At 48.7% G+C, this 25,576-nt stretch overlaps 1 protein-coding gene across 3 annotated transcripts in view; it reads right to left on the reverse strand.

Moving 5' to 3' along the window:
- Nucleotides 1-25,576, reverse strand: part of PIGL (phosphatidylinositol glycan anchor biosynthesis class L) — a 35,936-nt gene that overhangs the window by 6,696 nt on the left and 3,664 nt on the right. For all 3 annotated transcript variants that reach the window (XM_033172113.1, XM_033172112.1, XM_033172110.1), the window contains exons 3-5: nucleotides 11,010-11,100; nucleotides 5,922-5,989; nucleotides 29-60 (exon numbers count right to left, since the gene is read on the reverse strand). In XM_033172113.1, coding sequence (XP_033028004.1) covers nucleotides 29-60; nucleotides 5,922-5,989; nucleotides 11,010-11,100 — 191 coding nt within the window. The remainder of the gene's footprint in view (nucleotides 1-28; nucleotides 61-5,921; nucleotides 5,990-11,009; nucleotides 11,101-25,576) is intronic.

Genomic DNA, 25,576 nt, shown 5'->3' on the forward strand with positions numbered 1-25,576 from the left:
TAACAAATAAATAAGCAATGATAAACACCTTCTGGAAACTTCTTCTCGGAATGCAGGTTCCTGCAAAATACAAACAGAACAGCGGTGAGTAAACAGCACGTGGGGTTGAATCCAGCTACCTCTTGGAGGACTAAAACTCTTAAAATCTGCCAGTGACACCGGTTTGTCAACAAATGGTTAATCTGATTGACCTGCATTAATCAAACTGTTTCATTTTTTAAAATCTGTGGTGGGTTAGGCACTCATATGAGTGCAGAACAGATACAAAGATTACAAGACGGCACAGGCCTCAATTTTGTTAAATCTGTAAAATATCTAGGTATCAATCTCACAGCAAAAAACGTGAACCTGTACAAAGATAATTATGAAAAACTGTGGACAGAGATAAAGAAAGATCTGGAGATATGGACAAGATTGAAACTGTCGTTAATGGGAAGAATAGCAGCGATTAAAATGAATGTCCTACCAAGGATGCTGTTTTTATTCCAAGCCATACCGATTTTGGATAAAATGGACTGTTTTAAGATATGGCAAAGGGACCTATCGAAGTTTATATGGCAGGGCAAAAAGCCTAGAATTAAGTTTAAGATTCTGACAGACTCTAAAGAAAGAGGAGGCTTTGCCCTGCCGGATTTAAGACTTTATTTTGAAGCAGCGGCCTTTTGCTGGTTGAAAGATTGGTTTAAATTAGAGAATGTAGATGTGTTGGACTTGGAAGGACACGATAACATGTTTGGTTGGCATGCATACCTTTGGTATGACAAAGTTAAAATCCACAGAACTTTTAAGAGTCACATAGTTAGGAAATCTCTGTATCAGGTCTGGATTAGGTATAAAGACTTACTGGAGAGAAAGACTCCTAGATGGATATCACCAGTGGAGGCCAAGGCCTATAAGAGACCAAATATGTCTGCAAGTTGGTTACGATATATGGACATATTGCAGCAGGAAGGGGACTTATTTAAGTTGAAAAGTTACGATCAAGTCAAAAGTCAAGTCCCTGACTGGCTGCAATACCACCAGGTACATGAAACATTTAAACTAGACAAAAAAATTGGTTTTCAAGTGGAAAAATCAAAACTGGAAACAGAACTGATCGAATCGAACTCTAAAAACCTTTCCAAGATGTATAATTTGTTGCTAGAGTGGCATACGAAAGATGAACTGGTTAAATCAACAATGATAGACTGGGCAAAAGATGTGGGTCATAATATTATGATGGATGACTGGGAGAGATTGTGGCAGAAAGGTATCAACTTTACTGCATGTAATAGCTTAAGAGAAAATGTAATGAAAATGATATATAGATGGTATCTGACACCAGTTAAGTTAGCCAGAATGAATTCTAAAATGTCGGATGTGTGTTGGAAATGTAAATCATCGAAAGGTACCTTTTATCATATGTGGTGGTCGTGTGCAGGGGTAAAAGCCTTCTGGGATAAGATTTATAATGAGCTTAAGAAGGTAATGAAAATTACCTTTTGTAAGAAACCAGAGGCATTTCTTTTGAGCATGACCAACGAAGAGATACCCAGTCAGGATAGAGTATTCTTTATGTATGCCACGACAGCGGCTAGAATTTTATTGGCAAGAACTTGGAAGGGTGAAGAGATACCGACAATTGAAGAATGGCAGACGAAGCTGATGGAGTATATGGAGCTCGCAGACCTGACCGCCAGAATCCGAGACCAGAGGGAGGAGAAGGTGTCGCAAGACTGGAAGAAATTTAAGGACTACCGTGTTTCTCCTAAAATAAGACACCGTCTTATATTTTTTTTCGCTCAACAAAACACAGTATGGCTTATTTTCAAGGGATGTCTTATTTTAACCGTGTCGCATCGGTACGCTGCATAGCCACGCCTCTCCAGGCTGTTTTAATGGGAGGTACCACGTCACTATGGCTTATTTTCGGGGTATGGCTTATTTTTGGGGAACGGCTTATATTTCGCAAATGCATAGAAATCCTGCTATGGCTTATTTTATGGCTATGTCTTATTTTAGGAGAAACAGGGTATTTATCTAAGTATGTCAAATTGAATGTTTGAATATTTGAGCAGAAATATATAGAAGAATCGGCTTTAGAAGTTTAAGGCTAGTTATAATGGTTTAGAAGAAATTTTTGATGTGATAGATCTATTTGTATAAGAAGGTTTTAAGATTTAGAATACAAGTTAAGGAATATATTGATTTAAATAAATTTAAAGAGCATTAAGATAATGAGCATAAGTTAATGGGAAAAGAAATGAAGCTACCTAAAGAATATATATGTTTTTGAAGACAGAGGAGGGACCAGGGGAAGTCCCCCCAAGAAGTAAAAAATAAGTTGAGAAACAAAGATAGGTATTTGGTAAGGTTTGTATAAGTTTTCTTTTTTGTATGTTATTGTTGTGTTTTATATTGTTGATTGTATACTATGTTTTTATTGTGTTTATGTATGTCTAATGTTGTTTCTGTTTTGTTTTATGGCAAAATAATAAAAATCTTATAAAAAAATAAAAAATAAAAAAAATCTGTGGTGGGTTAGGGAGGCTTTTTCCAGCCCGAGGGCCGACATTTCTTCTGGGAAACCTTCCGAGGGCCACATGGCGCTGGTGGGCGGGGCCAGAGGCAAAAGTGGGCGGAGCAACCGATGTAAATTTTTGTACAGTAGGTTGGTTTCTGTGCACATCATTCTCTGCGAGCCGTCCAGACGAACAGGAGCCGCGATCAAAGTTCAAGGAAAACGTTTCGAGCCAGGGGAAATTATGTTGGGTGCAAAGCAGGGCCAGTGATTCTTCTCCTTTAGAGTCCCCCCTCAGCAGTAAAGATTGCTGGGCCAGGCTATGTGCAGCGGGCAAGCCTACCTCACAGGGCTGTTGTGAGGACGAAACACGGGGAAAACACACGCCTCAAACTCCTTCGAAGAAGGGAGGGATACAAATGACAGAGAAAGCAGCCCTTCAGCTCTCCAGCTCTATGATCCAAAGCAGCTTCTTACAGACGCAAACACAGGGCTCATCCTGAATCCATTCAATGCGGTGAATTTTGGGAGATAAAAGAAAGCCCTTATTCACGTTCAGTTGCACTGTGGAACTCCCTCCCACTGGAGGCAGTGATGCCCGTCAACCTGCATGGCTATAAAAGAGGATGAGGCAAATCCACGGAGGGGGAGAGGGCAGTGGGTGGCTCCTAGCCAGGGTGGCTGTGCTCTGCCCTGCTTCTGTGTGTCAGTTGCTGGAAAGGTCCTGCTTGCAGGTTTCCTACAGGGGCACCTGGCTGGCCACTATGAGAATAGGATGCTGGAATACCAGGGTGGTCCCCACTTGGCCTCATCCAGCTCTCCCCGTGTCGTTCTGCTCTATGGAATGCCAGTAGGGGGCAGCAAGTGGCAGCAACCTCAAAGCGGCTCTTTCTCGGCTTTCCTTTTGCAAGTTACACCATTGCCCCTTGCAGCCAAAAAGGGTGCGGTGTGAGTAGGCAGGCGGGGGGGGGGGGGAGAAGAGAGAGACCCGGAGAGTTACTGAACTCTGTGCGATAATGGAAAGAAATCCTTATTGCAGTGCTTCAAAATGGTGTGTCACCGGGTGAGGAGGGAAGCCAGGGGTGGATAGGGGCTTGTTGCCGTTTCCCTTTGCTTAATTGCAACCCACCCTGGGACCTTAGGCTGGAGGGCAGGTGAGAAATCTCTCATAAATGAAATAAACAGCACTTGGGTTGCATAACAATTTGTAATTTCTAATGTGGCTCTTACGGTAAAGGGATTTATTTATTTTTTTGCAGCGGGGAGTGCCAACGCAGCTCCTTGCCAAGGGCGCAAGGGACCCTAGGTATGCCTCTGTGGCAACTCCTGAAGTCGCTACGAACTGAGAACCATGAGGTCTGGAATCTTGTTTTGTTTCTCAGGGGTTGTGGCACATTCATAGGGCTACTGCTTTGCATGTAGAAGGTCCCAGGTTCAAAACACCCCCTTCCCAGGATCGTGGGGTTGGGGACATCCGCCGAATGAAACCGCTGCCGGTCAGTGTCGACTACACTGGGCTAGACCTGGCAACCTGGCCTATAGGGGCAGCAGTGGAGGTTCTTGTGGCAGCTAATTCAGAGAGGCTGCCTGGCAGAGGAGCCGCAGGGCAGGATCACAGCTGCTTTCCAGCCAGCGAGTGAGTGAGTGGGGGGGGGGGAATGCAGAGACCCTTCCCCACTGCCTTCATCCTGTCCTTTTAAGACTATAGATGGGAATGGACTGAGCTGGGCAGCTTTTGCAGACATAGACGAGAGAGGGGGGCAGGGGGGGAGAGAGAGGGAGAGAGTTTCAGTCCTTTTCCACTCTTCCCCCCCCCTATCCCTCGCCCTCATAGTCCCTGAAAGACAAGAGTGGCTAAGGTTGGAGCCGGGCCAAGGAGGGGAGAGGTTGCAGGCAGCTTAACTCTGCGGCGTTGCCATTTTGGGAATGTTTGTTTTTAGAGTTCGAACTCGGCTGCGGCTGGCGTGGGATGTGTGTGTGTGTGTGTGTGTGTGTGGAAAGTGAAGCTGGGGCAGCATTTCCTGATCCAAGGAATGCTATACACAGGGAACTTTCACAGACAGACAGACACACTCTCTCTATAAAGACAAAACAAAATAGGAAATTCTTTCCAGTAGCACCTTAGAGACCAACTGAGTTTGTTCTTGGTATGAGCTTTCGTGTGCATGCACACTTCTTCAGATACCTCTCATAAAGACAGATATACTCTCTTTCCGTATATCTTCCTATAGACATAAGAATGTATGGCGCCGTCATGTATTGCGGCATGCGGAACAATGGCAGGCTGGCCCAGGAAAGCCGGGGCTTTTCCCCCGAGCCAGAACTCACCGGACCTCAGTTCCTGCACCTTTCATTGCCATTATAATAGAACAAGGGAGGTGTTTAGGGTGAGTTCCAGCCCCTCTTTTTCTAGAAAAAGAGCACTGCCTCTCCTGCTCCTTTCCCAATCCCCCAGGATTAGGCAGAGAAGACATCTCTTTCTTTCTTTCTGTCTGTATCTATATCTGTATCTATATCTTTATCTATATCGATATCTACATCTACATTGATATCTACCTACCTACCTACCTATCTATCTATCTATCTATCTATCTATCTATCTACAGTGGTGCCCCGCTAGACGAATGCCTCGCTAGACGAAGGCATTCGTCTAGCGGAAGGCTGCCCCGCTAGACGAAAAAGTCTATGGGGCTGCCTCGCAAGACGAAAAATGTTCGTCTTTTTTTTTCGTTTTGCGGAGCGCGGCTGCCATTGCCGCTCCGCAAGACGAAAAACCCGCTAGACGAAAATTTTCGCAGAACGAATTATTTTCGTCTAGCGGGGCACCACTGTATCTATCTATCTATATCTATGCAAAGAAGATGTTCTGCCACTGATCAGTGGCCTGCCCCCAGAAAGCAGGTTTCTAGTCCAGGTAGTAATTAATAGAGAGGTAATACGATACTTTGGCCACCTCATGAGAAGAGAAGACTCCCTGGGAAAGACCCTGATGTTGGGGAAGATGGAGGGCACAAGGAGAAGGGGATGGCAGAGGATGAGATGGTTGGACAGTGTTCTCGAAGCGACTAGCATGAGTTTGGCCAAACTGCGGGAGGCAGTGAAGGATAGGCGTGCCTGGCGTGCTCTGGTCCATGGGGTCACGAAGAGTCGGACAAGACTGAACGACTGAACAGCAACAACAAATATAAACATGAAACTGCCTTGAAACAAGTCAGACCCCTTGCCCATCTAGCTCACTATTGTCTGCCATGGCTCTGTGGGGTGTCAGACCAGGAGGGACACGGCCCATGGAATGAACTGGACCGACCATTACTTCCAGCAGCTGAGACTGGCCAAGGTCTTGGGTAGATGGGATGGGGAGGGGTCTTAAGTGTCCCCAAAATGCACCACCCTTGCTTGTCGAATGATAGGAAGACTGTACCTGACAGCGGTGTAAAGGGATTTGTGGTTCAGGTGACCGCTCACTCCTCTCGCGTCAAAGGTCACTACCTGCACGGGGAGGGAAGAGAAAAGGAGAGGAAGGAAAGGAGGATTTATATATTCCAATACTTTAACGTATATTTATATATTTAAAACTAGAGCATTTAAAACCCACCCTTCAGTCAAAAACAGCTCCCAGAGCAGCTTGCATACAGTCAACCGATACGAGACATTCCTTACATACAGGCTTGCAGTCTAAAAGACATGGCAGAAGAGGAAAGGGTGATGGGGAGGGCAGAGGAGGAAAAGAAGAAGAAGCAAACTTGGGCACCGATTCGTCAGGCGAAAATTTAGTTCTTATACCACTCCACCAGCTGTTCTGGAAACAGTTCAAGGACTGGAGAGCCACCCTGATAGAGATGGTCTTTGTGGTGGATTGGGTCCAGTTTCTTTTTTCTCCCACTGACGCAGACAGGTAATAAAATAAAGACAGCTGTGATTTGGGCAGGGAGCGTTAGGACACTATATACCCTGAAGGATCCGATTTCAGGGTGTCAGGGATGCTGTTTCGAGGTCTTTGCTGTGATTCCCATTCAGTTTACTTAAAGGTTTATAAAATGTGTTGGAGGTGGAAGCCCCGCAAAGCAGCACATACGATAGGATGAAGGAAAGAGCTTCTTCACACGGCACCCCGTTAAACTATGGAAATTGCTGCCACAGGATATAATGACAGCCAGCAACATGGATCGCTTTAAAAGAGGTTTAGACGAATTTGTGAACTCTACGATAGGTGGCTAGTAGCCACAATGGCCAGGTTGCCCCTCCGCAGTCAGAGGGCAGCCTTCCTCCGAATACCAGCTGCTGGGATATGCAAGCAAGGAGAGTTGTTCTTGAACTCAGGCCCTCCTTGTGGGCTTCCCCGTGGGGCATCAGGTTGGCCACTGCGAGAACGGGCTGCTGGAACGGATCCTGCCGGCCTCTTTTTACGTCCTAAGTTCTAACCAGAGCAGGCCCACAGAAAGTAATGATTTTTATCGACATTTTCTCAAGCGTCTAACAAACAGAACACGCATAGCACATCTTGACTGTGAACTTAGTCCTGGCGAACCTCTAGACGCATAGGAAAAAAGGAAGGAATTGAAGCAACCTGAGGATGCAGAATACGTAAAGAGAGCAATCTAGAAGACCAGAAGAGGTGACTGATGAGTTTTAAAGCTAAAGGCTAAAAGTGTTTAGGACGGTGGAGATCTGGAGGGAAGACCTGAAAACAAAAATTCAGTAACTGAGAAGGTTTCGGATTTAGCCCCCCTAGGTCGTCTGTTATGTTCTGGGACTTTTCCCGCTACCCTGAAGTTCTTAAAACACAGATGTGGAAAAGGGACAAACTTGAGGAAATTCGCCCTGATGCGTTATGTGTCAGAGGGGGGCAGCCAAGGGCGCTGGGCCACTCCTTGGCTGGCAGGGGCAGACACGGTACACTTCACAGAATCACAGAACCGCAGAGTTGGAAGGGACCAAGAGAGCCATCAATATTTTTTGCCCGGTGTGGGACTCGAACCCAGGACCCCGAGATTAAGCACCTTGCGCTCCACTGACTGAGCTACCCCAGCTCCTGCGAAGGAAATTAAGAAGAGCACCTCCCTCCTTCCTTGCTGGTCCGGTTTGACTCCTTGGGTGACGAGGAGCAGCTTTGTCCCGGCTCAGGCACCACCCCGGTTGTTGCACAAGAAGAGACATGGCCGCCCGAGAGAGTAGGGGAAAGGGCAGAGAGGGAGGATCAAAGGCTTTGCTGCCCGGCCTCCCCTACCGGCTACGTCTCCACCCTGCTGCCAGGAAGGGCTCCACACACACACACACACACACACACTCCTCTACAAACAGGCAAGGGAGCAGGCAGGGCACCCCAAGAAAAGCCCAGGGGGAGAGGTGTGGCCAGCTTTTGAGAGGGCCCCTTCCCGCTCTTGCCTGGCACAAGACCAATCTCAGCACAGCCACCTCTTCAGGGCCTCACCCCCACATTCGAGGATTTAAAAAAAAAATCTTTTTTGTCGATCTATTTATGAAGTTGACAGCTTGCCCGTCCTTTTTAAACGGGAGGCCAAGGGCAGCAGACGTCAAAACAACGCCATCTGCTATGGCCTCCTCTGGAGATATCGCCACCAAACTCTCAAGATTGGGGGGGGGGGTGGTCTCTGCCAATGCTTGGGTGCCGGGCGCCATTTTGATTCAAGGTGGCGGACCCAAATGAGGACTGGGCATGGCTTCGCCTATTTTTTGGTGTGGTAGGTCCAAACTCACAAATGAAGCGACCCTATTTTATTTAATTTTTGTAAATATTTTTCAGAATTCCAACGAGCATCAGGGTCGGGGTTTAGATACCGGGAGGAGCCTTATGGCCAGAGGAGCAGGTTCTAGAGCGAAATGGTCTCCAGCCTCCCAAAAGCGAGGGAGCAGGCCAAACAAAACAAATTGGGTTGGCTTCTCTCGTAACACAAAACCTGTGGGGGATCCAGGGAAGTTGACGGTCGGGAGATGCAGGACAGATAAAAGAAAGGACTTGTTCGTGGAGTCCATCGTTAATCTGTGGAACTCCCTGCCACAGGAGGCAGTGACAGCTGCCCACTTGGGTGGGTTTAAGAGAGGATGGGATAAATCCATGGAGGAGGAGGAGGAGAGGGCTATCGACGGCTGCTAGCCAGGATTGCTGTGCTCTGACTCCACGGCCGGAGACAGCAATGCTTCTGGATAACAACTGCTGGAAACCGGAGGGGAGAAGAATGCTCTTGTGCTCGTGTCCTGCTTGCGGGTTTTCCGTTGGGGCGTCTGGTTGGCTCCTGTGAGAACAGGATATTGGACCAGATGGGCCAATGATCTGATGCAAAAGTCTCTTCGTATCTTCTTACATTTAAGGCCTTCTGAACGGTCTCATTCGGCATGAGGCAACTGTCTCGCCAGAGTGGCGCATGCTCTGGTTATCTGCCGCTTGGACTACTGCAATGCGCTCTATGTGGGGCTACCTTTGAAGGTGACCCGGAAACTGCAATTAATCCAGAATGCGGCGGCTAGACTGGTGACTGGGAGTGGCCGCTGGGACCACATAACACCGGTCCTGAGAGATCTACATTGGCTCCCAGTACATTTCCAAGCACAATTCAAAGTGTTGGTGGTGACCTTTAAAGCCCTAAACGACCTCAGCTGAGTATACCTGAAGGAGCGTCTCCACCCCCATCGTTCAGCCCGGACATTGAGATCCAGCGCCGAGGGCCTTCTGGTGGTTCCCTCATTGCGAGAAGTGAAGTTACAGGGAACGAGACAGAGGGCCTTCTCGGTAGTGGCACCCGCCCTTTGGAACTCCCTTCCACCAGATGTCAAGGAAATAAGCAGCTATCCTATTTTTAAAAGACATCTGAAGGCAGCTCTGTTTAGGGAAGTTTTTAATATTTAATGCTGTATTGTTTTAACACTCGATTGGGAGCCGCCCAGAGTGGCTGGGGAAACTCAGCCAGATGGGCAGGGTACAAATAATAAATTATTATTATTATTGTATTATTATTCCTTTGTTCATCCAAAAACACCCATTCATCTGCTTCTGGCTTGGACTGTATAAAATCTGAGATTTCTTCCGCCTTTGCATTATCTGGCGTTGCGTTTGAACGAAGGACAGCCGTGTGGTTCCCCAGGCAAGGCTTGGGGGCATCTGAGAGAATGAGTAACGATGACCCCACTGGAGACTGGAGCGGGGAGGACAAAGGCAGACGAGGGACTCTGTGCTGATTCCTCTTCTCATCTCAGAACCTGCTGGGGCTGTAAGATCTCCTCGCTATTAGCAGATGGCGTAGGAATTCAGTCAACAAGAGATTTCCCTGATCTGCGAGACTTATCATGCAAGGGAGGCTAAGGAATCTCCCCCTCCAGCTCACCACAAACTATTTCCACCTCAGCTGACCTCACCTCGATCCTCTGTCCTGAGAGGGTTGGATAAGCAGCGTTTGCGCTCGTGAATTCTGCTCGGGTTGGCGTGTGGATCGGCCCGCACCCACCCGGCTTGTCAGTTTTGCAGTTGAAATTGAGAGCAGTTGCCCACCCTTGTTTTCGGCTGGGGGTCCCTCAGAGCGAAGGGGACAGCTCCACCCCCTGGAAGCTGCAGGGATTGCTACGGCATGCATTTCAATACACTTTGGCATCAACTAATGCACTGCGGAGGCTTCCGCACAGTGTGTCAAGCAAGGACTGTGTGGTAACGGTGCCTGCGGAGGTATTGAGGTCTTCCTTTATTTATTTAATGAAATTTACATACAGTTTGATAGTAGGAAAACCTCTAAGTGGTTTACAAAAACATAAATTGAAACATGAAAACTCTTGATGATTAAAAAAACCAGTTAAAAACAGGTATCTAAAAAAAATTCAAAAGACTTACAATCCACAGTAGCCAAAAGGAAAGAAAACAATGACTTCTACACATTTGGATAGACAAGAAATGTTTCAAGGAGGCACCAAAAAGTGTGCAGGAAAGACAACTGGCTGGGGTCAATATCAGGGAATGCTGGTTCTACGATCAGACAGCAGAGGCCTGTGGCCCATGAGATCTTGCTGGACTCCAACTCCCATCATCCCTGAACTTTGGCCCTGCTGACTCATGGGAGTTAGAGTCCAGCAACACCTGGAGGGTCACAGGTTCCCCCATCCCTGATCTACAAGGAGGCATCCCTCTGTCTCATGTACACACAAAAATTGTCCAGCAGCACTTTAGAGACCAACTAAGTTTGTTCTGGGTATAAGCTTTCGTGTGCGTCTGAGTATCTGAAGAAGTGTACATGCACACGAAAGCTCATACCCAGAACAAACTTAGTTGGTCTCTAAGGTGCTACTGGACAATTTTTTGATTTATTTCGACTGCGTCAGACCAACACGGCTACCTACCTGAATCTCATGTACACAGTAGGACAATACTGGCTCTAAGATTGGGGAGGAGGGACCTGTGGCCCTCCAGATGTTCCTGGGCTTCAACACCCACCATGGTCCTTGACCACTGGCCGGGCAGAGTGCTGGGAGTTTGAACCTGACAACATTCGAAAGGAATACACCTTACCAGGTTGATCTGGTTGGTCTTGACATGCTTAAGGATCAGAGCGGAGAGCAGCTGTGTGTCCCACTCGACAGATGGGTGGTCTGGAAGATCCCTGCGAAGAAGAAGAAGAAGAAGAAGAAGAAGAAGAAGAAGAAGAAGAAGAAGAAGAAGAAGAAGAAGAAGAAATTTCACTCTTCGTCCTAAGAACCCAGGGCAGGTTGCCGAAATTAAAACACAATACTACGCATAGTTTAAGACAATCTACAATCACAGAAGTGAGGCATACCCTCCAACCTTCCTCTGATGAAAACTGGGGTGTGTCTTTCGGGGGAGCCAGTTGACTCGCACAAGAGCACAGCACCACTATAAGTGCCATCGCAGCAGCAAGAACCAGCTCATCCTCCTCCCCGAACTCGGCGACGGCACAGCAGGGGAGAAATGGGACATTCTGGGATCAAATCAGAAGCTGGGATGGCTTCTGCAATTCCAGGAGTGCTGCAGGAAAATCGGGGCAATTGTAGGGTATGATTAAGGTGGGTATTGAAAACATACATCTCTTGTGTACCAAGAGATGTGTCTGCAGCAATCTCCGGAAGCTGTACAATGAAGGTGCCAGACACACCTCTGCCAGGGGGGGAGGGGGGAGTCCCACAGCTTAGGAGCCACTACAGAGAAGACCCTCTTCCAGGCCATTGCCACCCCCACCCCCAGCTTCTGAGGGCGGAGGAACAACCAAGAGGGCACCCTCTGCTGATCTTAGCACCTGAGAGGCTTGGTAGGGCTGAACAGAGATGCCATACCCCGCAAGTGTCCCGGAAATAAACCAGCACATCCCATTTTTCAGTGTGAGATAACAGCGGCCATTTTTGTTGCCATGATTTCGTGACACAATTTCATGGTGGTGGTGGGGAGAAACCGCAGCGTAAAATCACGTGAGATCACAGCAACCCAAATGGCTGCCATGCTCTTGCGATAAAAAGCAGGAAGATGGCGTCTCTGAATTTGGCTTCAAAGCGCTGGAGGGCATGAGGTGTCTGGCAGGCTGGATTTGGCCCAGACACCCCGAGGTTCCTCCCCTCTCCTCTAATGCAGCCCTGGCAGGGCCTCTAATATGCTGCTGGGCAGGTTTTGACTGGATGCAACAGATGAAGGTCACTCAAGTTCAGTGGAAACAGACAGCTGGAGGCGGTGGGCCGAAATCTCTGGGAGCGTGGCAACGTGTTGACGGAGAGCCAGAATTGCAAGGGCTGCAAAACCTCACCTGAGTGATTTGGTTAAGGGGCAGAAAGTGGGTTAATCATGCCGAGAATTTATAGCTGGTTAGCCTGCAACATGCCCTTTGGTGAAAATGTAGTCTCCACAGGATCCGATGTTTTCTCAAAACAGGGGGTGGAGAACCACAGGACTAGGACCTGAATGCGGCCCTCTGAACCTCTCTATTTGGCCCCTGATTCTCTTCAGAACACTCCAAACCCCCTCCCCAGCCACAGGGCAGTGATGGCCTTCACGTTGGATGGGTTTAAAAGAGGATTAGGTAAATTCATGGAGGAGAAGGCTGTCAATGGTGACTTGTAGCCAAGATGGCTACAGCTGGCTGGTTAGAGCGCCGTGTTGAGAATGCCAGGGTTGCAGGTTTGATCCCTGTATGGGACAGCTGCATATACCTGCATCGCAGGGGGTTGGATCAGATGACCCTCAGGGCCCCTTCCTACTCTACAGTCAAACCTTGCTTGTTGAACATAATCCGTTCCAGAAGACCGTTCGACTTCCGAAACATTCGACAACCGAGGCGCGGTTTCCGACTAGTTGCAAGAGCTTCTTGCACCCAAGCGGAAGCTGTGTCGGATGTCCAGGTTCCCAAAAACCCCCGGAGCATTTACTTCCGGGTTTTTGGCATTCGGGAGCCGAAATGTTTGAAAACGGAGGTGTTCGAGAACCGAGGCTTGACTGTACTATTCTATGATTCTTTCTCCATTGTTGGAGTTGGAGAATACAGGGGACACAGCACAACTGTTTAGTAAAAGCATGCACACACACACACACACCCATGGGCCTGGGCCTGATCCAAGGCATGCTTTGAATGTCCCAGCTGTGCAGCTAGCCTGAACCAGATTTAACTTCTCCGGTCCTCGGGAGGGATTCGGCACCGGCTGGGTCAACTCAGCTGTTTGGGTGCTCAAGGTCACAGGCAGGGAGATGAGGGAGCAAGAGGGATGTGATGTTCCCTGAAGCCAGTGGATAAGTTCTTCCCCCCCCCCTCTGACCCACCCACCCACCCACTGCCCTGCCCCAGCTTCTCATCCTCCCCTTAAAGAACTGAGAAAGACCCCTTTCCGAAAACCCAGAGAGCTGCTGCCAGTCAGTGTAGACAACACAGAGCTCAAGGGACTGGTGCAGCTCGGTGCAAAGAGCTTTTTCAGCGGTAGACCACCTGCATTGCCTGTGGAAGGCCCCAATCCCTGGCAGCATCTCAGTCTAACAGGTAGGACTGGTGAATGTCTCCCACCTGGAGAGCTGCTGCCAGTCGGTGTGGACAATACTGAGCCCAATGGAACAGTGGTCTGGCTCAACAGAAGGCAGCTTCCCAAGTTCCTGTTAATTCAGAACCACAGTGGCTGGAAGGGCCACTTTCAGCTTTAAGGTTTCGCAAAAACATTTCCCTATCCCAAGACAGGCGGTTGAGATCTTTTCAGGGGTGTCTCCCCCTTTGAGGGGTGCTCTCCCTGAGGAAGAATGCCTGCCTGCTTTTACGTGCTGAGCAAAAAACAATCTTTTTGCTGTGATTTTCCTTAAATGGGGTGGACAGGATGTGCTCTTTTTAAATGCAGTCGTATCTTGGTTCTCGAATGCCTCGTGACTCAAACGTTTTGGCTCCTGAATGCCGCAAACCCGGAAGTGAGTGTTCTGGTTTTTGAACGTTTTTTTTGGAAGCCAAACGTCTGGCATGGCCTCTGCGGCTTCCAATTGAGTGCAGGAAGCTCTTGCAGCCAACCGGAAGCCGTGCCTTGGCTTTCGAACATTTTTGGAAGTCGAATGGACTTCCGGAATGGATTCCATTCGAGAACCAAGGTACGAATGTACCGCCTACTGTCAGCTGAGCATCTGAGTCTTTGCTATTTTATTTCTACGATGTAATTCTCTTTGTGGCACTTGAGTGCAAGAACACAAAAGAATTGCAACTCCTCCTCTTTGAAGGAGGAACTTTGGAGCAAAACTCAGTTCCAACATTGCCCGAAGCCCTTGGAGCCGGCTCGATTTAAAAGGTCGCAGCACTCTGCCTTCCACCGCAGAGACCACAGTGCTGTCAGAGAGCTTGAACGAGAGAACAAGGTCTCTGCCCTGAGAGGCCTACAATCTGAAAACAGAAGAAAACGCAGGAAGGGGAAGGAGATGGCAGCAGGGGCAAACGGCAGGCTAAAACTAGAATATTGGAATCATAGAATTGTAGAGTTGGAAGGGACGCCAAGGGTCAGTGAGTCCAACTCGCTGCAACGCAGGAATAAACTAAAGCAAAAAGTAGGCCTAATAGCAATGTTTAAACAACTCAAATATGCCCGTCAATTAAAAAAAATGTAAAACAGCAGTAGCCCCTTTCTGCAGCACTGAAAAATCCTGTCCCTTGAGCATCTCTTGCAAAGGCAGCGTGCAGCTCAAAACAGAATTCCCGCTCCTGCTCCCAGGCTGTGCTCTGTTTTTCGGGACACCGTCCAAGTATCAGCTCCTTCGAACGATTTGTGTCATGACGCGATATCATCATGAATAATAGACACTGTTTCCCAGCAGGAGGCCGGGATCCTCTTCTCAGAGATGACACAAGGCCTTTATCGCAATGTGAAATCTCGCAGGCCTTGATGGGAGAGCAGGCAGCAGCAGCAGCAGCAGGAACAAGTTCATATTCATCACCCTCAAAATGGGGATATTTGGCAAGGTGGTGAGTGGGTGGGGGGAGGCTTCTGGGTGAGCAGAAATGGAGAGGGTGGGTCTAAGGGCCGGGAAACCAGGGACAGTGAGCGACACACAAGCACATATTTAACTATCAGAAGGAATCAGGCAGCTTAATATCCTAGGAAGCTGAGTTATATCAAGTCGGGTCATTGGTGCGTCTAGCTCAGTCCTGTCTGCACCGACTGGCAGCAGCTCTTCAGGTTTTCAGGCAGCGGGGAATTCCCAGGCCTACCTGCAGGTGCCAGGATTTGAACCCAGGTCTGCACTTTTTGGAGGAACGCGAGGGGGAACCGAAACACACCCATCCGTCAAAATGTGAAACCCTAAAGATTTGCCAGTGCGGGTCCCCAGTCAAATAATGTGCCCCATGAAAATGCATATACTGGGCTGCGTTGGAAGTTCCCCAGGCTCCAGGTGCATTTTGCAACTGGCCCAAGTCCAACTGAGACCAAGTGGAGATCTCTGGATGCCAGGTTGGTGACTGACATCTCCATCTGGCTGGCCTCTCCAGCTCTCTTAAGCAGGCAAGCGGAAGAGCTGCATTTATAGCCCACCTTTTCCTCCAAGGAGTGCAGGGTTCACCCCCCCCCCCGCTCAGTTAATCCTGACAACAACCCTGTGAGGCAGGTGAAGAGGCTGTGACTGACTCCAAGGTCACCCTGTGAGCTTCCTGACTGAGTGGGGGATTCGAACCCTGATCTCCCAGGTCCTAGTCCAACACTCTTAACCACTGAATCACACTGGCTTCCTAGAGTACTGTACTTCTGCTGCGGAGCAGCTCTATAAATTCACCAGGTAAATAAATAATGGGGAAATCAAAATGTCACTTCAGAGAAGGCTCTGAAATATTCTCCTCGAAGCGTTTTATTCCGCATCGTTTGATTTGATATTTTAATCATGTGTTGTAAACTGCTCTGAGATTTTTTTTGTTTAAAATATAAAGTGGCATAGAAATGAAATTAAAAATAATATTTTAATATTTTGCTGGGCTTGCTGGGTTTCCCCAGCCAGATGGGCAGGGTAATAATAATAATAATAATAATAATAATAATAATTTATTATTATTATTAAAATCTATTGCCAAAAAAGAAAAGGCACTTAGAAATTCGGCTGTGCAGGTTTAAGGTGCCATTTGGTGATTAGCTTATACACCTGAGTTTCTAACACTGAAAAGGCAGCGTTAAAAAGGCCCCCCCAGCTTACAAAAGTGCATTAGATTTGGAAAATATGCCCTGCAAACATTAGGCATTAGGCAAAGTTGCATACAAAGGCGTGCCAATTAGGAGAATTTCGCGACCAGCTTTCAGGATGACTTGTTTTTGTTTTGCATGTGGGGAAAACAAACAAACAGAGGAACTAAAATGGACCCGATTCGCCCGTCCCCAAGGTGGGAGCCACTGGCCTGAAAGCCGCAGAGCTCTCTTGGAGAGGAAGAACGGAGGCTTTTCGGAGAGAGCCAAGCCAAGCAACCTCCGGGCTCTTCGCAGCCTCCTTCCAAGGCAAACATTACGCAACCGCAGGAACCGCAAGAGGATCTGCCTCCCTCTCTGCCTCTCCCGTGATCTAGAGTAACCCCAGGAGCAGCGCTGGCATGCGCGAGGCCCTCTCTCCTGTCCCCATTGCCGCAGGGACCCCGTGATGTAGTTCCTCAACTTTGGCCCACAAGGAAAGCCTCCCATTCAGGATGGGGTTGTTTTTTTTTTTGGGTTGGAAAACTGTTTACAATAGTCACATGGCGGTGGAAGGAGGGGAGGGAGGCTCCTGGCAGCACATCAAGAAAACCAGCAAGCCAGGGAAGGGCTGGGAGGAGACGTTAACCCTTCTGAGCCATCGCATGCGGTTCCTTTTCTTTTGCAAAGGGGACCGCTGTTGTTTCCAGTGATGCAGTTATTCATTTGCAGTTTCCGTTTGGGGAGGAGACGGCTGTCCATGGGCCACTAGCCAGGGTGGCTGTTGTCCCTCCGCTGTGGGGTGGCTGGGGCGGCCCAGCCTGATGGGAAGGGTACAAACAGCAGAATTATTATTACCTCTCAGAATGCCAGCTGCAGGGAGTCATAGAATCATAGGGTTGGAAGAGGGGACCCCAAGGGGCACCCGGTCAACCACCTACAATGCAGGAATCTCAGCTAGATTATCCATGACAGCTAGATCTCAGCTAGATCATCCAACCTCTGCCTCAAAACCCCGAGGGAGATGGTTCCACAGCCGAACAGCTCCTGCTGTCAGAAAGTTCTTCCAGATGTTTAGCTGGAATCTCCTTTCTTGTTACTTAAAGCCATTCATTGGTTCGGGTCCTACCCTCCGAAGCAGGAGAAAACAAGCTTGTTCCCTCTTCCACACGACAGCGCTTTAGGTATTGGAAGATGGCTCTCATATCTCCTCTCACTCTCCTCCTTTCCAGGCTAAACATACCCAGCTCCTTCAACCGTTCTCCATAAGGCTTGGTTTCCAGACCCTTGATCATTTTGTTTGCCTCCCACCCCACTGAGCCAGTGTGGCGTAGTGGTTAAGAGTGGCAGACTCATAATCTGGGGAACCGGGTTCGCGTCTCCGCTCCTCCACATGCAGCTGCTGGGTGACCTTGGGCTGGTCACACTTCTCTGAAGTCTCTCAGCCCCACTCACCTCACAGAGTGTTTGTTGTGGGGGAGGAAGAAGGGAAAGGAGAATGTTAGCCGCTTTGAGACTCCTTTCGGGTTGTGAAAAGCGGGATATCAAATTCAAACTCTTCTACTTCTTCTTCTTCAATGGAAAGAGTTGCTCTTGAGCTCAGACCCTGTTTGTCAGCTTCCCTTTGGGGGCATCTGGTCAGCCCCTGTGAAAACAGGATGCGGGACTAGATGATGATGATGATGATGATGATAATACTAATAATAATTTTTTATTACTTATGCCCCGCCCATCTGACTGAGTCTCCCCAGCCACTCTGGGTGGCTTCCAACAGGAGATGAAAAATAGAATTAAACATCAGTCATTAGAAACTTCTCTAAACAGGGCTGCCTTCAGATGTCTTCTAAATGTCAGATAGTTGTTTATTCCTTTGACATCTGATGGGAGGGCGCTCCACAGGGCGGGTGCCACCAAAGAGAAGGCCCTCAGCCTGGTTCCCTGTAACTTGGCTTCTTGCAGTGAGGGAACCGCCAGAAGGCCCTCGGCGCTGGACCTCAGCATCCGCGCTGAGCGATTGGGGTGGAGACACTCCTTCAGGTCTACTGGGCCAAGGCCGTTTAGGGCTTTAAAGGTCACCACCAACACTTTGAATTGTGCTCGGAAATGCACTGGGAGCCAATGAAGATCCTTTAGTACCAGTGTTATAGGGTCTCTGCAGCCACTCCCAGTCACCGGTCTAGCTGCTGCATTCTGGATTAATTGCAGTTTTCGGGTCACCTTCAAAGGTAGCCCCACACAAAGAGCATTGCAGTAGTCCAAGCGGGAGATAACCAGAGCATGCACCACTCTGGCGAGCCAGTCCGCGGGCAACTGCCCCATACAACAACAACAACAACAACAACAACAATTTATTATTTACACCCCACCCATCTGGCTGGGTTTCCCCAGCCACTCCATACAGCGATCAAACCTGCAACCTTGGCGTTATCAGCACCACTTCTGGGAGCCACACAGTGCAAGATCCCCCCTCTCTCACGCGCACACACGTCGTGTTTTGAGCTTCAAGCTTAAAAGCCACACTTGGTTCCTGCAGGCTTTCAGCAAAGCTTGCTGCTGAATTTTGGGGAGAGGGATGCATGACAGGGTGAAGTGAGAGCGAGCTTCCTTTCCTATCCAAAGAGACAAAGGGTTGTCTCAGTTCGAGGCTGAATGCACTAGAGTGCATTGTGATCTCGGCAGGCAGCAGGCAGCCACGAGTGGCTCGCAAGCGGGGAGGGGGGAGAGGAGAGCAGCAGCAGCACAGCTATACCAGGGGGTGCACTTGTTCTCCCTTGACACACACACACACACACCCGGCCACGTGCAAGCATTCTTGACAGGCTCTGAGTCAGTGAAGAGGCAACCTACCAAACAGGTCACCCTCTGAGTTTAAGGTAAAAGCTGGAGAGGGGAACCTTAGACCTGGGGCTGCAATTGCGGCCCTCCATACCTCTCTGTCTGGCCCTCAAGACCTTCCCTCACTGACCCAGTTTTGCACCCCTTGAGTGCTTTTGCTTGGATGGAAAGTTGCCCTTGAATTCCCACAATGTTCCTTGCTTGCGAGGAGTGCATGCGAGTGTTTGTAGAAACTAGCCAACTGAACAAAGGCCAAATTGACATTTGCTTCCCCGCCCACCACTGCCAAGTGGCCCCAGGGAGGTTTCTCAGAATGGAATGCGGCCCTTTCATTTCTCCCCCCCCCCCACTCCTGCACAGGTGAGATTGGGAGCACCCGCCTGCCTTCCAACGAATCGCCTGCAATATTTTTGAACCAGGGCAAAACGGAAGTTGTTCTTTGTCAAACTTTGAACTGTGGTTTGTCATCCTGGCTTGTTCGGGTAAAGCTCCCTGGTTTGCACAGCAGTTCACTGAAGATGGAGGTGAGGGGACATCTGCCAGGGCAGGGGCCACTGGGAGCTAGCCATGGTCCTGACCTGCACAGAAAGACCTTCCTTGACTTTGCCGCCTGCCCTGACTTTGCCTAGATCTGACTTGACTTTGCCTCTACCTGCTCTGACTATGCCTGCCCTGACTTTGCCTACGCCTAGCCTGCTTGAAAGACTCTCCTCCCTGCTCCCACTTCAGCTTCCCCCAGCAAGCCCCATCAGGATAGGCCTGGCGGGCAAACTGAGCCTAAAACCCTTTCCCAAAGTGCCTTGAGGGTTTCATGGCCAACACAGGCAAACTTGGGCAAAGAAGTTGAAGTTGTGGGAAAAGTTTCCTTCGTTGGATCAAATGGCACATTTTTACATTTCCCTCCTCCCCTAAGCTAAGCATCCTGTTGGGGTGGGGAGGGTTGTGAAATCCCACTCCTTCCAGGAACTGTTGGCAAGTAAAGTTCCCAGCCTGATGTCTGTGCTGCTTATAATTTGCCATGTTCAGCAAATTGAGCCAAAATCTGTTTGCATTAAAAAAGGGGAGGGGGGATGTCTGGGAATTTCTCTGCCAAGACCGCTGAAGGGAGAGGGGGGTAGTTTTGACCTGCAGAGTGTTAAAATGTTTTCACTAGGCTGAAAGAACCATTAAGTCGGCCTCCTGCAACCTTGTCCCCTCCAGAGATTTTGGACTACAGCTTCGAACAGCCGCTGTCCATGGGGCAGAATTCCTGGAAATTTATAGGGCAGTGGATTGTGGAGACCACAGAGCTCCCAGACTTAGCTAAAGCTTCTTCATCACCCTCGGTCTCTGCTCTTACGTCGTAAGGATGGAAGGAGAGCCCGGCTCCTGGATCAGGCCGAAAGAGGCCCATCGAGATCAGCCTCCTGCTCTTACCATGACCAAACAGAAGCCCCCAAAGCAGGAACTGAACACAGCCATCGTGTATGATGAATGATCCACTTTGAAAAGTGTAGTCAAGGTTGGAAGGTTTCAGAAACTCAGCCAAGACCCATTTCCATAAAAACGTACAAAAACTTTATGAAAACAAAATTCCGTAAAGAAGGAAAGCTTCGAACAATCACACAAATGAAGATAGTCCAAGGCCTGGAAACGATGCCTTATGAGGAACGGCTTAGGGAGCTGGGTATGTTTAGCCTGGAGAAGAGAAGGTTAAGGGGTGATATGATAGCCATGTTCAAATATATCAAAGGATGTCATATAGAGGAGGGTGAAAGGTTGTTTTCTGCTGCTCCAGAGAAGCGGACACGGGGCAATGGATTCAAACTACAAGAAAGAAGATTCCACCTAAATATTAGGAAGAACTTCCTGACAGTGAGAGCTGTTGGACAGTGGAATTTGCTGCCAAGGAGTGTGGTGGAGTCTCCTTCTTTGGAGGTCTTTAAGCGGAGGCTTGACAGGGTTTGATGGGGTTTCCTGCTTGGCAGGTGGTTGGACTGGATGGCCCTGGTGGTCTCTTCCAACTCTAGGATTCTATGATCCTAGGACCTGAGCGCAAGAGCAACTTTTCCAGCAACTGGTCTTCAGAAGCATTGCTGCCTTCAGCTGTGGTAGCAAGCATAGCCTTGCGGCTAGTCGCCTTATCCTCCAATGCATTCATTTGTCTTATCCTCTTTTAAAGACACCCAAATCTGGCCACGGATCTTTTCCGGGTGTCAAGCCATTCTTAACCTATTCAGCGCTGGAAGAATGGCAGCAACTACGTTGAAACAACCTGTGCCCATCCTTCTTCCTCCTCCCGTCAGTTCTGGGCTACTAGCGCAGGTTTGTGTTTGTCTGGTGACATGACCCTGCCGAGGCAGGAATCCAAAGCCAACACTGCCTCCCCCCCCCCACTTCCCGGCCTGCCCTTCGTTAAATATTTGCCTGCTTTCAATCTGCAGCAAACAGAGCTTACAGGGGCTCCGTCTGAGGTACAGGATTCTGGGAAGAGGAAATTGACCATCTGCAGTGTCAGCCAAGTTCACTCCCTTAAAGGAGAACCACATCGGTCTGCAGAGCACAATAAAAAGAGAGAGAGACAGACGCCCGCTGACCTACTTTCCTGCAGGAATCTTGCACATAGGAGGGGGAGAGCAGGGGAGGGTTAATTGATCCTTTAGGCACCAAGGAGGGAAAAGGACATGTAAAACTGTAGCTGAAATTTGCATAGCTGCTTCTCCTCGACTGACGGAGCAGCTGGTCGCCTATGGCGAGGAAGAATCACCTCCAGATGACTAGGGGAAAAGACACCTTGTGAATGTGTGGACCCTCGATTTCCTTAGGGTCTATCTTAGCGCAAGGCATCTAAGAAATGCGGTGAAACAAAAATAAATAAATAAAAGCTCCGAAAACATAAAAAACTATTAAATACTGTATTGTTCTGTGTATAAGACTAGGTTTCCCCCCCTAAAAAATGATGTCCAAAATTTGGAGGCGTCTTATACATGGATATATTTCTCTCTCCCCCCCCCCCCATTTTCTTAAACCAGAGCCGTTCTGGAAGTCCGTTCAACTTCCCAAACCAAATCGCGACTTCTGATTGGCTGCAGGAAGCTCCTGCAGCCAATCAGAAGCCGCAGAAGCCCCGTCAGATGTTCGGGTTCCAAAAGGACATTCGCAAACTGGAACAATCACTTCTGGGTTTGTGGTGTTCGGGAGCCAAAACGTCCGAGTTCCAGGGCGTTCGGGATCCAAGGTACGACTGTATTACTTCCCTTGATCTTTTTGCTGCTGCATCACATTATTTACTTGTGTTAAGCTTGTGGTCTACTAAGACCCCTAGATCCTTTTCACGTATACTACTGGCAAGCCAGGTGTCCCTCATCTTATATCTGTGAAGCTGGTTGTTCTTCTCTAAGTGCAGAACTTTGGAAGCAGCTGGGGAAGGGTTCTGTGCCGGCAGCGGGAAGCTCGCCTGTTTACACAAATCTCCCCTCTCGAACTCTTATCATTTTCTCTGGCAGGGACCAGGCCAGGTCGGGCGTCATCAGATGGAAGCCCCAATGTTGATATTTATCTGCATCTCGCTGCAAGGGGGAAAACTGCAGATGTTGCTGTAAAGGACAGCCTGCCGTTCTCAGTCACCGAGAAGATAGGGTGGGGGAACAAAACATATCGTAGAGTGCAGAGGAAGAAGAAGAGAGAGAGAGAGAGAGAGAGAACGTGGTGTCCCTTCCTTTGAGTTAATAACCTACTTCAGCTGGGTGGGTGGAGCAGAGAGGAAAGAAGCCTTGAAAATGTATCCTGTTTACATCCAACGGGGAAGACTGCTCATCGCCCCAGAGACCTGGTCAGATTTTGGGGGACAAGTTTGGTTAATACAAACAACGTTTCTGCTGTGAAAAGGAGACAGACAGAAGCTTGTTAGGACTCCTGCTGGGTCAGGGAAAGTCTCCATCCCTGAACCAGCATCCTGAGCCAGACATCTTCAGGAAAATCACAAGGAGATGGGAGAAACCAGCTTCAGATTCCTAGATGTTCAGCTGGCAGCCCGCAGCCCCTCTAGGATGGATGCTCCGGGCATTTGGATATTCACAGTATACTGTCTCCAAGGATGGAGGGTGCATTGAGCCAACAGGGCTAATCCCCCCCTGAATCACTGGCGATTGTGAGGGGTGACATAGCAGGAGACTTGATACAGATCTAGACCAGTGGTCCATTCTAGCTCAGTACTGATAGCAGCTCTCCAGAGTTTCAGGCAGGGCTCCCTCCCAGCTCCGCCCAGAGACACTAGTTGTTGAACCTGTGTGCAAAGCAGGTGCTCCACCTCAGAGCTACAACCCTTCCCCTAAAAACAAAGCAAGATTCTAGTCCTCATGGTTCTGAATTAAGCTCTGGTTTGAACAGACTCAGGAAGATGGTTTCCCCCCCAAGTCAGACTGTTATATCTACACTGATTGGCAGAAGCATTCCAAAATTTCAGGCAAATGGCATATCCAGTCCTACCTGGCAATGCTGCCAAGAATTGAAACTGGAAACTCTACTGCAAAGCCAGAGCCTTCTTTCCTATTGTCTGCTCCCTCTCCCTTTCCCCCTGTAGCGCCCCTACATTTTTGAGGCCTGAACTGTCATGGGGGCCCCTTCCCAACCAGCAACGAAGTCTGGGTAACCACATTTGTTTGTTTGTTTGTTTGTTTATACTATTAAATTAAATTTATATGCCGCCCTTCATCAAAAGATCTCAGAATAAAATACAAGATAAAGCACAAGTAAATAATTTAACCAAAGCAACCAAAGGATAACACCCCCTTCCCACATATACATTTAAAAGGCTGTAGGATATTAATCAGTCAAAGGCCTGGTTGAAGAAGAACGTTTTTCGTCTGGCGCCTAAAATATATGTACGTAATGAAAGCAGCAGGCAAACCTCCCTGGGGAGAGCATTCCACAAACAGGGAGCCACTACAGAAAAGGCCCTTTCTCGTATTGCCACCCTCCGGACCTCTTGCGGAAGAGGCACAGAAAGAAGGGCCTCAGAGGATGAATGCAGAGTCCGGGGCGGTTTATATGGGGAGAGGCAGTCCTAGAGGAATTGGGGTCATCAATGAGGCTGTTCCCCGACAGATCACCACCCCTTTACAACATCTGTGCTACTGACTCTCAAACGCTGGGATTATTGAAATATATATATAGAACAAAAAAGCAATCAATTTGAGTTGTGTGGCACAAATTGGGTCTCTTAGACCCAAGATTTTTAAGCAATGTGCACTGAAGTCACTTCCGGGTCTCTTCTGAGATTAGTAGCCCTGAAGCTTAATTTTCATTAATTTCATACTAGATCTGTCCCTGCTCCCCCCCCCCAACCTTCCTCTTGGGAAACTGTTCTGCATTTTTGCACCGTTTTGTTTTTTACTCAATACAGTAAAAGGGAAATCCCCGGGGTGCTTTGATTGCTCAATGCAGAGAGAAAAGGGACCTATTAACTGGAGCAAAGGGGCTCTGGAAGGAGAAAATTAAAAAACACAACCGCAAATGAAAAGGAGAAGTGGTTATTGTGTCCGTACGGTGATCTCAGGGCTTGAACGGGAAACGGCAACAAGCAAGGATGATGGGAAACTTGCGGCCCTCCAACTGACATCACCGCCCCCAACTACTGGCCATGCTGATGGGCACTGGAGTCTGAGTCTGATAACATCTGGAGGGCCACATGTTCCCCCCTCCCTGATCTGCAAAGAGGCACTCCCCTCTCTCAGGAGCGAATGCCTCTTCTAAACAGAGGCGCCTCTCCATCTCTTGCATGCAGTAGGGAATTAAGATTCCTGCTGGAGTCTCCAAATTGGAACATCAGGCAATTATCAGTAACCGGGAGCAGAGGATCCATTGCTCCATAGAAAGTGTTTGATCTTCCACGATATCAGAAGCAGAACTAATTGCTCTACATGTTTTGCTAGGTGGAGAAGTTACATGCCTACAGGCCTGCCCAGTGATAACCCGTCACTTTCCTGCTTTACCCAGCGCAGACCTTCATTGGTCTAAATAGAACGCATTGTGTTTTTCTCAGATCTGTGTCTCGATTGCCCCTCCCTGACTTGAGGGAGAAGTCACAGGGTCACTGGGGCTGTGGAGCCTTCGTAGATATAACACTGCAAGGCTGAGTCACTACATCTTCCTCTCACTTTCCCCGACCGGGCAGGAATTGCAGCACTGGGATGGACACATTTGGTGGTGATGCTGTGATTGCAACATCAGGTTGAGACCTGAGATCACTTCCCTACTGTACATTTAACATGCATGACCTCTCCCAAAGAGGTCCTTGGAACTGTAATTTACCCCTCACGGAGCTACAATTCCCACAACTCTGGACAAACTACAGTTCCCAGGATTGGGGGGCCTTGAAGTCACACAATTTACCATAAATTGGCTTTAAACATATCACATGCACATGACTTTGAGAGACTCGGGTTCAAATCCCGACTCAGCCACAGAGTCAACTGGGTGGCCGGTCGCTATCTTTCATCTTAACATGCCTTGCAAGGTTGTTGGGAGGATAAAATGGGAAGAGGAGAACCGAGCACACCACGGTTGAGCGTGGCTGTAGATCAGTGGTGTGTGGTCAGTGGACTAGGGGGCCTAGGCTAGTCCCATAACTGTTTCCCTGGCGCCTCCTTCTCAAAGCCT

Source organism: Lacerta agilis, chromosome 15 (assembly GCF_009819535.1).
Source record: "Lacerta agilis isolate rLacAgi1 chromosome 15, rLacAgi1.pri, whole genome shotgun sequence".
Classification (NCBI taxonomy): Eukaryota; Metazoa; Chordata; class Lepidosauria; order Squamata; family Lacertidae; genus Lacerta; species Lacerta agilis.